The sequence below is a fragment of the Oryctolagus cuniculus genome, chromosome 7, assembly GCF_964237555.1.
Source record: "Oryctolagus cuniculus chromosome 7, mOryCun1.1, whole genome shotgun sequence".
In the NCBI taxonomy this organism is placed as follows: domain Eukaryota; kingdom Metazoa; phylum Chordata; class Mammalia; order Lagomorpha; family Leporidae; genus Oryctolagus; species Oryctolagus cuniculus.
The window spans coordinates 116,449,124-116,464,460 of NC_091438.1; the positions used below are offsets into that span (position 1 = coordinate 116,449,124).

General features: G+C 35.7%; 1 protein-coding gene across 4 annotated transcripts in view; it reads right to left on the reverse strand.

The window, feature by feature from the left end:
* Positions 1 to 6,803: 6,803 nt before the first annotated feature.
* PRKAA2 (protein kinase AMP-activated catalytic subunit alpha 2) overlaps positions 6,804 to 15,337 on the reverse strand; it is a 95,164-nt gene continuing 86,630 nt past the window's right edge. For all 4 annotated transcript variants that reach the window (XM_051856426.2, XM_051856424.2, XM_051856425.2 and 1 more), the window contains 2 exons: positions 14,883 to 15,009; positions 6,804 to 14,412 (listed from right to left, as the gene is read on the reverse strand). In XM_051856426.2, the coding sequence (XP_051712386.1) occupies positions 14,174 to 14,412; positions 14,883 to 15,009 (366 nt within the window). In that variant the 3' untranslated portion in view covers positions 6,804 to 14,173. The remainder of the gene's footprint in view (positions 14,413 to 14,882; positions 15,010 to 15,337) is intronic.

Consider the following 15,337-nt stretch of genomic DNA (forward strand, 5'->3'; position numbering starts at 1 on the left):
CAAATCTTGAAAGAGATATGAACATTAGGTCCATTTATCTCCAAGGACCCCAACAAGACTCAATAAAGGCCTTTTCAAGGCATTTTACAAACTGTCAAAAGTCAAAAACAAGGAGAGAATTTTAAAAACAGTGAAATCATTGTCATATAGATGAATATCCATTAGACTAATAGCAGATGTCTCAGAAGAAATCTTATAGGCCAGAAAACAATGAGATATATTCAAAGGCATGCCTACCATGAATACAATATCCAGCCAAGCTATCCTTCAGAAATGAAGAAGAAATAATGTCTTCCCTAGATAAGCAAAAACAAAGGGAACTCATCATTCCTAGACTAGCTATCCTAGACATACATCAGGGAGTCCTAGCTTGGAAGGATAACTACTAATGTGAAAACAAATGGAAGTACAAAACACACTATTAGTGCAGATTTGCAAGACAGAAAAGAAACTCAAATCTTATCCAGACAGAAAATCATCAAACCACCAAGAAAAATATAAGGGTACTTCAAAAATTTTGTGGAAAATGAAATTAAAATGTAAGTTTATGTTCATGAAAAAATTTTAGAAATCCATAACAAATAATAAATCTTCAGGAAATTTATGTGTATTATGACAAAACTATGCACAGATTTAAGAAAGTTTTGCACCAAAATAAATGTATATTTTAATTCCAGAATAGAAAAGGCAGAGATAACCAAATTATATTTAAAAAATCAGAATTACCAAAATGACAGGAGTACTTACCTATCAGTAATAACCTTGAATGTAAATGGAATCAGTTCTTCAATCAATAGATGTACACTGGTCTAATGGATAAAATATCAAGACCCAACTACATGCTGACTACAAGAAACTTATTTCACTTGTAAAAATACATACAGACTGAAAGTAACTGGTTTGTCCAAACAAATGGAAACCAAAGGCCCTCAAGTTGGGGTAGCTATCCTTGTATCTAATAACAAAGACTTCAGGTCAAAACAGTAAAAAGGGAAGTCATTATATATAAGCAAAGGATAAATTCAGCAAGAAATTATTGTCAATCATAAATATAGGTAAACATAACACCAGTCCACACAAATTTATAAATCACATATTTTTAGACCTAAAGACTTAGATGCCAATGCAATAATAGTTGGAGACTTTAATACTCCATTTTAATCAAAGGATAGATTATCCTGGAAGAAAATCAACAAAAAAACACGTAGAATTTACTAAACTATATGTTGAATTGACCTAACAGACATTTACAGAACATTCACTCAACAGCTGGAGAATATACATTCTACTCATCAGCATATGAAATATTCTTCAATACAGACCATATGTTGGGCCACAATACAAATCTGAGTAAATTTTAAAAAATCATATATCTTCTGAGACCACAAAAGAATTAAACTAGAAATCAAAAGAACTATGGGGAGGCTGGCGCCGCAGCTCACTAGGCTAATCTTCCACCTTGCGGCGCCGGCACACCGGGTTCTAGCCCCGGTCGGGGTGCCGGATTCTGTCCCGGTTGCCCCTCTTCCAGGCCAGCTCTCTGCTGTGGCCAGGGAGTGCAGTGGAGGATGGCCCAAGTGCTTAGGCCCTGCACCCCATGGGAGACCAGGAGAAGTACCTGGCTCCTGCCATCGGATCAGCACGGTGCGCCGGCCACGGCGGCCATTGGAGGGTGAACCAACAGCAAAGGGGAAGACCTTTCTCTCTGTCTCTCTCTCACTGTCCACTCTGCCTATCAAAAAACAAAACAAAACAAAAACAAAAACAAAAACAAAAAACAAACAAACAAAAAAAAACTATGGGGAGTACACAAACTCAACATGTCCCTGAGTGACTAAATCAATTAATTAATGAAAGAAAACAATTTAAACAAATAAAGATGAACACAACATTTCAAAAATCTGTGGGATTTAGAAAACCAGTACAAAAACCAATGTTTATTGCAGTAAACACATTCCTTAAAAAAATAGAAAAACAGGCTTAATTATGCACGTCAAGGACACAGAAAATAAACCCAAAATTAGTAGGATAGAAATAATACATGGCAGCGCTGTGGCTCAATAGGCTAATCCTCCACCTGTGGTGCCAGCACACTGGGTTCTAGTCCCGGTCGGGGCGCCAGATTCTGTCCCGGTTGCCCCTCTTCCAGTCCAGCTCTCTGCTGTGGCCAGGGAATGCAGTGGAGGATGGCCCAAGTGCTTGGGCCCTGCACCCCATGGGAGACCAGGAGAAGCACCTGGCTCCTGCCATCGGATCAGCGCGGTGCACTAGCTGCAGCACACCGGTCACAGCGGCCATTGTGGGGTGAACCAATGGAAAAGGAAGACCTTTCTCTCTCTCTCTCTCTCTCTCTCTCTCTCTCTCTCTCTCTCACTGTCCACTCTGCCTGTCAAAAAAAATAAAAAAAAAAGTGGAAAGAGTGCAATCTTAGGGAAGAATTAGGGAGAAAATAGCAGAGGAGGAACACAATGGACCTATGTGGAGGGTGAAGACCTGCACAAGTTAGGACCCCACCAGCTGAGAGCCACTGCACCAGCATTGGAGAGCAAGGTGGGACCAGATTGCAGCAGCCCAAATCACTGGTGAAAAAGCTGCAGGAAGAGCCTAGAGGGAATCCAGCTTAGAGCCCCATTGGGGATAGTGTGTCCGCCAAACCAGAGGAGAAAAAACAAAGAGGCAGGCACGTTTTCTCTCTCCCAATCATCCTACAAAGGCGACCGTGACAAGCTGAGAGAGAGCAGGTCCCATTTTGGACATATGTAACAGTTGCTCCAGTTTGTGTCTGTGCCCAGCAATCAGCCAAGTGGAGACTCCTGAGTCAAGTGAGAATACACAAGGGGCTGGATACTCAGGACTATGGGAGGCTTGTGTGCCAGGACTGTGAAAACACTGAGGCTTTGTGGGAGGACTCAGAGTGTGGCTGGGACATTGGGCAGTCCTGCGAGAGGTGCCACATAATCAGGGCTCCCTGGTTACCTGGCAAGAGACATTGCTGGGGAATCTGAGCTTATACTGAGGACTGCACAGATCCTTTGGGTGGTCCTTGCAGGAGAGTGGAAGAATAATATATTCACTGGTGTTAACGCCCAGGCACTGGTCTCCTTCAAGGAGAGGATCTCAGCTGAGTCCAAGCCAACAGACAAGAAGAAACATCTCCTCTGATTGAGAAAAAGGAGATTTACCATGCCAAACCTGGGTGTGTCACCTCATACACACCCTTCACTTAGGAGTACTGAACAGAGCTCCCTGGCCACTCCTACCACATAGACACTCCACTAATTCAGTCAGACATAGTCCGAAGATAAGAGCTGCCACGGTGAAAAATCAAGAAGAAAAAAACCTATTATTCCCACAAATGCCTAATAACAAATGCACCAATCAGAGAAACAAGAACAAGGAAGACAACATGAGATTCCCAAAAGAACACAACACCTCAATACTTGATTATTAAGATGATGAGACTGAGGAAATGAAGAAATGGAATTCAAAAAAATTGATCATAGGATTACTTAGAAGTAATCAGAAGCAAAAGCACAAACTAATGAAATCCATACATGGCATGAAACAAAATTTCTCCTGCAAAATTGAGATCTTAAAGAGAAATCAAAATGAAATCTTGGAAATGAAGAAATCAATAGAGCAAATATAAAATACAGTGGAGAGCCTTAAAAACAGAATTGGTGAAGCAGAAGACAAAGCACAGAAAATTATACAGTGAGACCAAACACAAGAAGGAGAAATTAGAAAGCTAAGAAACACTAATGGGAATCAACAGGATAGGATCAAATGACCCAAATACAGATTCTAGGAGTTCCTGAAGATGCAGAAAGAAATAAAGGATTAGAAGGCATTTTTAGTGTATTAATAAAGGAGACTAAAGGGAGACACTGACTCAAATACAATAGTAATGGGGATTTCAATATCCCACTTTCAGCAATGGACAGATCAGCCAGAAAATCAGCAAGGAAACAGCAGAGTTAATCGACACTATAGACCAAATGGACCTAAAATATCTACAGAACTTTTCTTCCTACAGTTTCAGAATACACATTCTTTTCACCTTGCATGGAACCTTCTCTAGGATTGACCACGTGCTAGGCCTCAAAACAAGTCTCATCAAATTCAAAAATATCAAAATCATACCATGCATCTTCCAGAATCACAATGCAATGAAGCTGGAAATCAGCAACTCAGGAATCTCTAGAGCATATGCAAACACATGGAGATTGAAAAACATGCTCCTGAATGAGAGTAGGGTCACAGAAGAAACCAAAAGAGAAACTAAAAAAATTCTGGAAACAAATTAAAATGACAGCAAAACATATCAAAACCTATGGGACCTTTCTCTCTGTCTCTCTCTCTCACTGTCCACTCTGCCTGTCCAAAAAAAAAAAAAAAAAAAACAAAAACAAAAACAAAAACAAAAACAAAACCTATGGGATACAGCAAAAACAGTGTAAAGAGAAAAGATTATAGCAATTGGTGCCTACATCAAGAAATTAGAAAGGCACCAAATATATGAGCTATCAATGCATCTCAAGGATCTAGAAAAACAATAGCAAATCAAACTCAAAACTAGTAATAGAAAAGAAATAATTAAAATTAGAGCAGAAATCAACAAAATTGAACCAACAACCGATACAAAAAATCAGCAAAACAAAGAGCTGGTTTTCAGGTCTAGAAAAAATGATGCTGAAACTTCATATGGAAACACAGGAGACCTTGAATAGCTAAGGCAATCTTATAAAACAAAAACAAAGCCAGAGGCATCACAATACCATATTTCAATACATACTGCAAGGCAATCAAAACAGCCTGGTACCAGTACAAAAATAGGTGGATAGACGAATGGAACAGAATAGAAATGCCAGAAATCAATCCAAGCATCTACACCAACTTATATTTGACCAAGGAGCTAAAACCAACCAAAGTCTCTTCAACAAATGGTGCTGGGGAAACTGGATTTTCACATGCAGGAGTGTAAAGCAAGACCCCTACCTTACACCATTCATGAAAATCCATTCAAAACAGATTAAAGAGCTAAATCTACAACCTCCAAGACATTGACATAGGCAATGAGTTCTTTGAAAAGACCCCAGAGACACAGGCAATCAAAGCCAAAATCAACAGATGGGATTATATGAAACTTAGAAGCTCTGTGTGAAGAGGCAACCAACTGAATGGGAGAAATTATTTGCAAATAATGCAACTGATAAAGGACTAATAACCAGAATCTACGAAGAGATCAAGGAACTCCACAACAACAAATGAACAATCCAGTTAAGAGATGGGCCGAAGACTTAAACAGACATTTTTCTTTTTTTTTCTAACTTTTATTTAATAAATATAAATTTCCAAAGTACAACTTTTAGATTATAGTGGCTTTTTCCCCCATAACCACCCACAAACATCCCATCTCCCACTCCCTCTCCCATCCCATTCTTCATCAAGATTCATTGTCAATTATCTTTATATACAGAAGATCAATTTAGTATATACTAAGTAAAGATTTCAACAGTTTGCACCCACACAGAAACACAAAGTGTAAAGTACTGTTTGAATACTAGTTATAGCACTAATTCACATTGTACAACACATTAAGGACAGAGATCCTACATGGGGAGTAAGTGCACAGTGACTCCTGTTGTTGATTTAACAATTGACACTCTTATTTATGATGCCAGTAATCACCTGAGACTCTTGTCATGAGCTGCCAAGGCTATGCAAGCCTCTTGAGTTCGCCAACTCTGATCTTATTTAGACAAGGCCATAGTCAAAGTTAAACAGACATTTTTCAAAAGAGGAAATCCAAATGGCCAACAGACATGAAAAAAATGCTCAGGATCACTAGCCACCAGGGAAGCGCAAATCAAAACCATAATGAGGTTTACCTTCACCCTGGTTAGAATGGCTTACATAAAGAAATCAACTAACAACAGATGCTGGTGAGGATGTGGGGAAAAAGGGACACCAATCCATTGTTGATGGGAATGAAAACTGGTAAAGCCACTAAGGAAGACAGTTTGGAGATTCCTCAGAAACCTGAATATAGCCCTACCACATGACCCAGCCATCCCACTCCTGGGAATTTCCCCACTGGAAATTGCTAAGAGAAGTAAGAAAGACACAGAAAGACACATACCACATGTTCTTCCTCATATGTGAAGGCTTAAAAATAAAAATTCAATCTGAACATTGAATAGTGATTACAGAGGCTCAGAAGGACAAGGGAAAATGTGGATAGAAAAAAGCTGGGTAACAGGTACTAAAACACAGATGGAAGGCATGAGTCCTAGTTTCCCCAGCACAGTTGGCTGTCTATGGTTCACAGAAACAAATTATTTTTTGAAGATCTATAGGAGAGGCATTCAAAGGCTCCTGACATAAAATGATGAGGAATAGAAGTTGTACTTACCCTGATTTGAACAGTATGTGCTGTACATGTGTTGAAATACTGCATTGCACGTCATAGATATGTATCAGTCTTACATGTTAATCAATTTTTAAAAAAGAAATTTCTGCTATGATTTAAGAAAAACTAGCTAAACAAACTGGACTTCTGAACTGTAAGATTATAAATATGTGTTAAGTTTTTAAGTCTGTAGTAATTTGTTAGGGCAACAATAGGAAACTAGTACCACGGCTAAATTTAAAAGCCATAATGTGCAACAAAGAAGATAAAATGTGCAAAGATAACATCAAATATCCAATGAGTTGTAAGCAATTGTTTTCTATAACAACTTTATAACTATTAATTGTCATGCAGATTATTATTTTAATGACTGAAAAGAAACAATAGCAGCTTTCAAATCAACCATAGCCTTTAATTTGATTTTGTGAAAAAGCTCACAATCAGATAGGGTGCTTGTCTCCTTTGTGTTTGTTACCTGTGAGTTTCATACAGTGCAAACATTATTGAGGGAGAACCTGTAACTATGAAATGCTGTGTCATTCAAAACATCTTTTCCATATAATTAATGGAAGACAAATCCTTCCCACTTTTCATTTAACACTCACAAAAGATACTTAACAAACAAAACTGAAATTTGAACCTATGGTTATTAAAGTGCAAAAGTACTAGAAGTCTACAGGGTTTTTTCCCCTAAAACCAATTATAAGAAGTGTCCAAATATCAACAGTTTTTAAACATTTTTAAATAGATATGTAACAAGTGCTCCGATAGGTTGAAGTTAATTTTTTAAAGATGGGCTAAGAATGAATGCAAGGTATTCTTGAAAAGATCTGAATCATTACTGTCCAATCATATATTCTTGTAATTGTTATGGACATAACAATTTCTATCAATTTTCAGTTTTATTTGTTGCACTTAAAAGTCACCATATAATATTTAAACATATGATAAAGAACACAGCCATTCTTCCTAAAACAACATCAAGATACTATCTGTAGAGTTCACAGTTCTCTAACAACTTCACAATAAATACTCAAAACATTGTACGACCATAGATGTTTGTGAACAGTTTTGAGAGGAAGCTGTATTTTGGTACAGTAAGGCAGTTTCAGCCAATATTAAGAGGTTCTGAATATTTGCTCCAACAAGACATGTATATTTAAATCTCTGATGTTTCAAGGAATTTTAACTGTCATTTAAAATAAGAACACTGTGATTTGTGAAACTGTGGTCTTAAACATTCTTACTCCTATGTTCTTACCACATAAAGCTTATCCAAAAATCAACGTACTCATCCTGTCAATATCAAATATTTATATTTAAAAAAAGCAGGCATTTACATTAAATATGGGGATATAAACCCTATATTTAAACAAGCGTCTCCTGTCAGTCTCTCCCACACAGCTGTGAGGTAGGTTACTATCCACATTTTGTAGATGGGAAAACTGAATGAGGTTACATACATGAATTGAACTGCTACAGCAGTCAAATGGAGAACCAGATTCTAATTAGATGTTGTCCTTAGATCTGCATTTTGTCCTTGACAAACTTTTAAAAAGCTAAAAATAGACTAAAGTACAAAGACTACTATTGGGGCTTTAATTTTTAAAACATGAGAATACAGTCAAATGGTTTACCAAAGTGACTAAAGTGAAGCAACATAAAATAATAAAAAATACATTTAGTGAACAACTTAAGACAGTGATAACATGAGATTTGGCCAAAGGAATTTGACAACAAACTGGCAGAAGCAAACAACATAATCATTTGTGGAAGGCAGATCTAAGAAAAAAATGAGAGGAATTAAAAGAAAGATAATAGAGTTCAAAAAAGATTTTACTATTACTGTTCCTATAATTTATAATTTAAGAGAGAAGGCACAATTTACTGTTTTTTTTTTAATTTTTGTTTTTTTGTCTTAGAATGGTTGATTGATTTTTTCTTTTCCATTTTAGGAAAACGTTATCTATGTAGCAAAATGGCCTTTTTTCTTGATAACAAAACTTACTTTAAAGGGATTTTTAACTATGAAAAATGCATGCTTAAAATAGCAAAGTAAAAGTTAACCATGCAATTCTTCTTGCTGCGAATGTTTCTGCTCCTCCTTAAAGTTTCAGATTTTTAAATTAATACAAAGTAGCAAATCTTAAATTAAAAAAAAATCACATTGTATAAACTTTGTCAAAATTCTATGTGTGTTCAAAAATTTTTCTTGCTAGGATATTCTACAAATACTTTTTCCCTGGAAAGAGTGCTCTACTCTAATATTTCCTTAATTGCACTTTAAATGTAATTGAAATTTACCTACCCTGCTTGTCCAAACAATCATGAACTACTTCCACAAAATCTAAGCTTTAGATATAAACCAAACTTCCCAAAAGTCACATACACAGTTATGGCTGCAAACTGCATTACTTCGAAAGGATGGCAGTAAACATTAACATTGTCTGGCAAAATTAATACAGGCCTGCAGTCTGCTAACTTCTGAGCCCAGCCTGATTTTTTTTTTTATCAGGTTATGGCTGAAGAAGTTCAATTAAAACTCAATTCAGTCTAGACTGTGTGTCCTGGTTTTCATGCTATTACTGTTCAATGGCATCGAATGCATCATAATCAAACATGGGAAAAGATGTATTTATGGTAGTAAAGATGCCAGCAGCTTGTTTAAATAATGTTTATACAATTTTTAAAGCTCATCAAACATGTACATTTCAAAGTGTTAGTAAGGTCTGGGTAAATCTTTATCAATCCAATAATAATTAGGTAGATCGTGACTAGAAATATAACTTGCAAAAACAGTGTTGTATCATCTAATATGCATATAAAAAGAAAAATATCAATCTGTATATGACATTTAGATAAACCGAATTCAGGTCCTAATCCAAAACTATGATAACGTAGATAAGGACTGGGGGTAGTTTTCTTTTGGAAAAAGGATTGTGCTCAAAGAATCCCATAAATAAAAATTGCTGAATAACATCCTACAGTTTGAGTATTTTTAAGCACCTTCAATAACTCAGAAGCACTTATAAAATCAATTATCATAAATTTTTCAGATGATTACACCTAGTACAATCAATTGATTTGAATAAACTAGGAAATATTTAGTTAAGACCACTTTATGTCATTTGAAGACTCGAAAGCAATATATTTGTATTTATTTTTCAGCTACTCCAGTGTTTCATTAATTTGAGCTGTTCTCCCCCAAGGAAAGGTGGTTTTTCAATAAAGAAAAAATAGTCACCACTGAATATCTAGTAGTATGGCATTAAAGCTTAATGGTCCTCCTTTCTCATATAGAAAATGGTAAAGAATAATTTTTCTGGTTATTTCATGTGGTTTCTGTAATAGCAATTACCATAACATATAAAGAGGGTGTGTGGATCTAAAGAATCACCATAAAAATGCATGGAACACTTCTATCACTACCTTGGTAATATTCTGCTTTATGCCAAGAGGACGTGATATTTTACATGTTTGGTTTTCTGGATGATTTTGCCATTAGTATTCCAAGGGGCAGCTGTATAAAAATATTCAAGTATATACCTTTGAAATGCCTCACCAAACCAAAACAGAACACTCACACTTGTCGTATAAAAATTCTAAATGCATAAAAAAAAGTGAATACTAACACAAATCATATGAAAAGGCAGAAAAGACAGCACTTTAAAGCTCAGAGTTACCTTCGAGGTCTTTTAATCTATCCCTCCCTTTTTAGGAGTTACAAAAATGAGGCCCCAAATGATGCAACTTACTGACAGATTGTACATATTCCTCACTCAGAGTTTTTAACACAGCCTCTGAGACTATGATTAAAATAAATTACATTTCCTATTTAAAAAGTCACAGGGTAAACATGAGGACGGGGTGCAGAAATGCAAGACTGAAAAGGTTTGGGTATTTACAACACAGACAAATGCAGGAGTATGCCTAGCATTTAGATATTAAGATTTCACAGCCGTTAATGGGATTTAAATTACTCTCCAGTGAATAGACAAAGATCTGATATTTGTGACAGGCTTTTACATTTTATAAATGGAAAGGTGCAATGCCTACATGAACTCAGTAAACTGCACATTCATAAATACCACAGATCAATCCAAGTATTCCAAAAGTCTGTTAAGACTTGTTTATAATCATTTTCTAAATTATGTTTAATACTAAAAACCAATTCGTATTCCCTGAATACGAACTGTTTAGGGAATAACAGACAGTATACCTATTTTCAGAAAAAGAGAATTGTTTGTGCTATGTATAGCAAATTCCCTGACATAGAAATACTATTCCTGATTAATTCGGCTCCTGGATTCTCTTTATAGCTGGCTAGTATCAAGGAATGCAAACACTAGGTTTGTTGATCAAAGCAAAAACTCAACTTGTAAATGGTTGGCTATCTGTATATTCAAGACAGTGTCCGTTCCTATACTGAAAGATCTAAATAATGGACTTAGATCTATATATGGTATCCTATACAAAATACTTAGAAAATGTTCACTGACTACAGATTTTCAAAGTAGGATTAATGATGACAACTCTACCCATAGAGCCATCAGCATGAGTCACTCATCTTTTTTAAACAAGAAATCTTGTTTAAAGTCTTTCAGTCATCCATCTGTACAAAAAAGTATAAACGTTGCACCTAAACAATACCACAAGCTTATTAAGACAGCCAAGGTGCCACAAAACAAGTTACAGATACAAAAAATTCTGTTTAGTTTAGCATTCAATCAAGAACATTTCTATAAGTAAAAATGATTGATTCTGAACTAGACTTTCCCCAAAATTGATAAAAAGGAAAGAAATTCTACCTTAATTTTATCATTAATTACCCTAATTATGGCACCTAGGATGATTTTCCTTAAAAAAAGATATTCTCAATTTACTTTTCATCATGGGATAAGTTTTTTAAATGGCAAATTTTTGGGGGGGCAAGCAGTGTTAAAGTTACATGGCTTTCTTTTTTCATGGAAGAACTTGTCAGTCTTTGTCATATCCATTGTCATCCTCAAGGGAGGAGAGCAGCATGTAATATTTTCCAAGCTTACTCCATCATGAACTCTTTTCCTCAGCAGAGTATCTCACAGGATGCACTATGAGGCATGCTGTTCTAGAACCACATGGAGTCTATTCCCATGACACATCTAAAGCTTTATCTATAGCCCAATAACAGAAGCTCTCCTGAAGTGTCTTGATTGCAGGACATTGTGCTTGGCTCAGACCTATCTATCATCCACAGTTCAGCAATATCTAAGACTGATATGTAGGAATTTTAGATTAGAAATTGATTCTTTCCCTTCTTGTGCTCACAGGTAACAAAGAGTCTACTATTGAGCTAGACAGGGTCTCCTAATGTCTCCTCTCTACAAACTATTTCACTAAACCATCTAGAGTCACAGAATATCTGTTTTAAAAAAATTTACAAATGGAATAAACAAAACTGCACCCTTTGGGTCTCCTACAAGTCAACAAGCAATTATCAATCTGTGGATGTTCACAAATTCTGGTAAGAATGAGAAAAAAATTAATAAATTTTTAACTCTCAAAACATATGATAATCATCCATATAAATTTGATGTGAATAAGTTTCTATTATCTGGCTCATTAGAATAACAAAACTAAAATGCCACTGGATTATTTCTCATTGTTTCTCTGCCTTCAAAATTGTGGACTTTGCTACTGGGGAAAAGGAATCTGTTTAGTTCCTTATTTCTAAGATCTTTCCATTCATATTCAGGCAAAGACTGAATGGTTCTGTTTTTCTCAAAAGAGGCCTGTACACATTTGGAGAAGCCAAAATGATGCCATTTAGCAGACTGAATATCAAACTAATACAGGACTACTTACCCACCTAAAACAGTAAATGAAACAACAGCCTACTGGTGCCACAAGATGGCAATGTTTCAAAGGTTAAACTTCAGTACTATCTCAAACTCCAGACCATCCCGCTCCCCAGACTGGTGAACAAGGATCCCTTTTATTTTGACATTAACAAGCCCAACTTACAAGTTACTTAACAACATTTTTAAGAGACCTAAAAACAATGTGATACAATGCAAACTCAGAACTTAAAAAAACATTCCAAGACAGACATTCTTGTCTTTGATAAGCACGGGAGAAACGTTTTCTAACATCTGCTTCTTGGTAGAAAATATCCTATTTTTGGCAAAGAGAAATTTGTCAAGGCAATGTCATCACTTTGTTTTGTTTCGTTTTCAAGAGCTTAATATTTTTTAGAGTAAGTCATGTGAATGAGATTGTTAATTATAACATATTAAATACAATAAATGAATAAATACAATTTAGATAAATTACACATAATTTAAAAATTAAATATTTTTAAAACAAAATATAATAAATGAGTTATTATCTACCCTGATATATAGTTTTCTTTTTTAATCTTAAAAATAACCTGCATGAAACAAAACAGCAAAAAATGTTTGGTTTTTCTGAAAAGCACTAGTATGTGAATACATATATGTATATATGTAAACAACACATACATTTATTCAAGAGAGAACTTTTCTCAATGTTTAAGGCTTCTCTGCCATATCAGGTTCAACAGTGAAGGTCATGGCCTCTCAAGTTTTGGGAGTACATAAAAGCCCTTGGGGCCAGAATGGTGTTTTCAAACTGAATGGCCAGCAACCAAGAAAGGTAGTGGGAAAGACTCAAAAGCTAAGTTAATGGACCACTGAGGATCAAACAATGAGCAAAGACAATGGTGATTAGTTGGGTTAAGGAGGTGACAGCGATTAGAAACTTAAACTTTAAATGAAGAATTTGCAATGTGAAATGCAAGAAGACCTTCACCTCCTTAACTCCCCCTAATCCCCATCTCATACATACAAAATAAAGGATCAAAAATAAGAGTTCACTTTTAAGGGATCATTGATACGTTGCTTTGTTTCATTTAACTGTCTACTATTGTATTATTCTTTGTTAAGTGCAAAAACATAAAACAAGCCAAAACAAATTTGAGAAAAGTAGGTTTTGAAGGCGTATTTTAAAAGGACATGTTTATAGAAAAGATAAAAATTGTTGCAATTCCAGATGATTTGTTCCAATACCAAATCGAACCCTGAAAGCTCTTAGGCTAAAACCTATTATTTAGGGAAATCTCAAGATAAAGTCCTGAGGTTTCTATAACTGTTTATAAGGTACCTGGAAATCGTGGTTACCTATTACAGGACCACAGCCCTTCTGGTGAGCACTAGGCAATATTTGCAAAAACTTGGCTTCTGAAATTTGGGAGGGCAAGTTTTTAAGAATTCACCATTTATATAATATCTAACTAGTGGTTGTGTTTTAAATCTTGTTCAAGAAAACTGGGGTTGTATAAACACTGCTTAAAGCCTACTGAAATTTAGGAAGCAAATGTGACTGACCTACAATAAAGAGTGAAGCAGGGAGGTATTGACAAACCCCTCTCATGTTGAGAGGGTTCCTCAGTGAGTTGAGTAAATCACCTGAAGTGAACCCACACCTGTGAATTAACAATCTTCATTGATGTCCAATAGTTAAAGACACTGCCTATGTGATTTTATCACAGGCACGTTAGAATTACAGAGTTCTACAGGTAAATAAAATGTCAGACATTTTTGTTTTCAATAATTTCAATGGCATCGAGTGTCCCCTGGAAATATTCATGTCTCTTAATTAGTATTGCAGATATGTGACATCCAGAAGTAAGATAATAATTTAAAGAATATATCTCATCTTTCACAGTGCAGTAACAGAAAGATAGAAACCAGGGACAGATCATCAACGTGCTAAAGTAGTGATCAGACTGGCACACATTTCAAAAAAATCCATGGTGTGACTGCCCAGGCGAGGTGAAACTGAAGACAATGTGCTTCCTGTCAAAGAGCCAGTGAGAGAGCCAGAAAGCGAATGACTCTCTGCAGTGGTAGAATCAAAACTTGATCTTGGCCTGTGTAAGCCAGCCGCAGAGCAGGAGCGCTGAGGTGTTGAGGAACCAGACCTCTGTTCCACTACCTCATCTGGAAAGGACAAAAGAACAATTCATACATAAATTCTATTTGCCCAAGTCCTCTACGAAATTGCTATATTCAGGAGATTATATAAACATATTGGAACAAAGGCAGCTTAGTAATAAATGTCATGTTCAGTGTTTCAGGAGCAGAGGTGGTAATAGCTCTTTCCTCCTAATCCATCACTAATCAATCACAACACTTCCACATGGTCAAAATATGATCCCTAAATCCTTCTCGACAAAATATGTGGTATTAATATTGAAATCAAACTGATAGCCCCACATTTGAAGAAAACATATCATTGACAACTTAATATCTTCCATTATATCAAAAAATAATTTCACTTAATATTTTGTCTAGATTACTTAAAAACCCGTCAATATTTACCCACCATGTCTTTGAGATGATTTTAAAATCTGATCAACTAGTGCCAAGTTTTACTTTCTTAAGAGTTTATACCTGCACAGCTTCCTTACCATCAATGCTTTTAAAGTCCAAAAGATAGCTTCTATTATCAACCAGGTAAAGTTGCAAGCTCATTTTCACATAATTGCCAGTCACTGGATTTTTTCTTCTTACTCGAAGATGGTATGCATTCACTACCTAAAATAGGAAATCAATGAAACAAACTACAAAATGTCTCCTTTTTATTGGAAGCAATGTTACAAACAAATAGCTGATAAGAATAAGGCAGGGAAGGAATTTCTGAATAATTTTTTTGTAAATTACAGGCGTTTATTTTATCTCCACTAACTACTATTCATGTATAGAAATTAAAATTTAAAGGGAACTTAAGAAATTAAATGAAGTCTAGCCTTCACTTCAAACATGTATCCATTCTAAAATATTAAAAATACTATTGGTAGCCTCGCTGCTGCTTGAATACTTTGGCTGGTGAACATGTTGTAAAAGGAATACAAGGTACTATCAC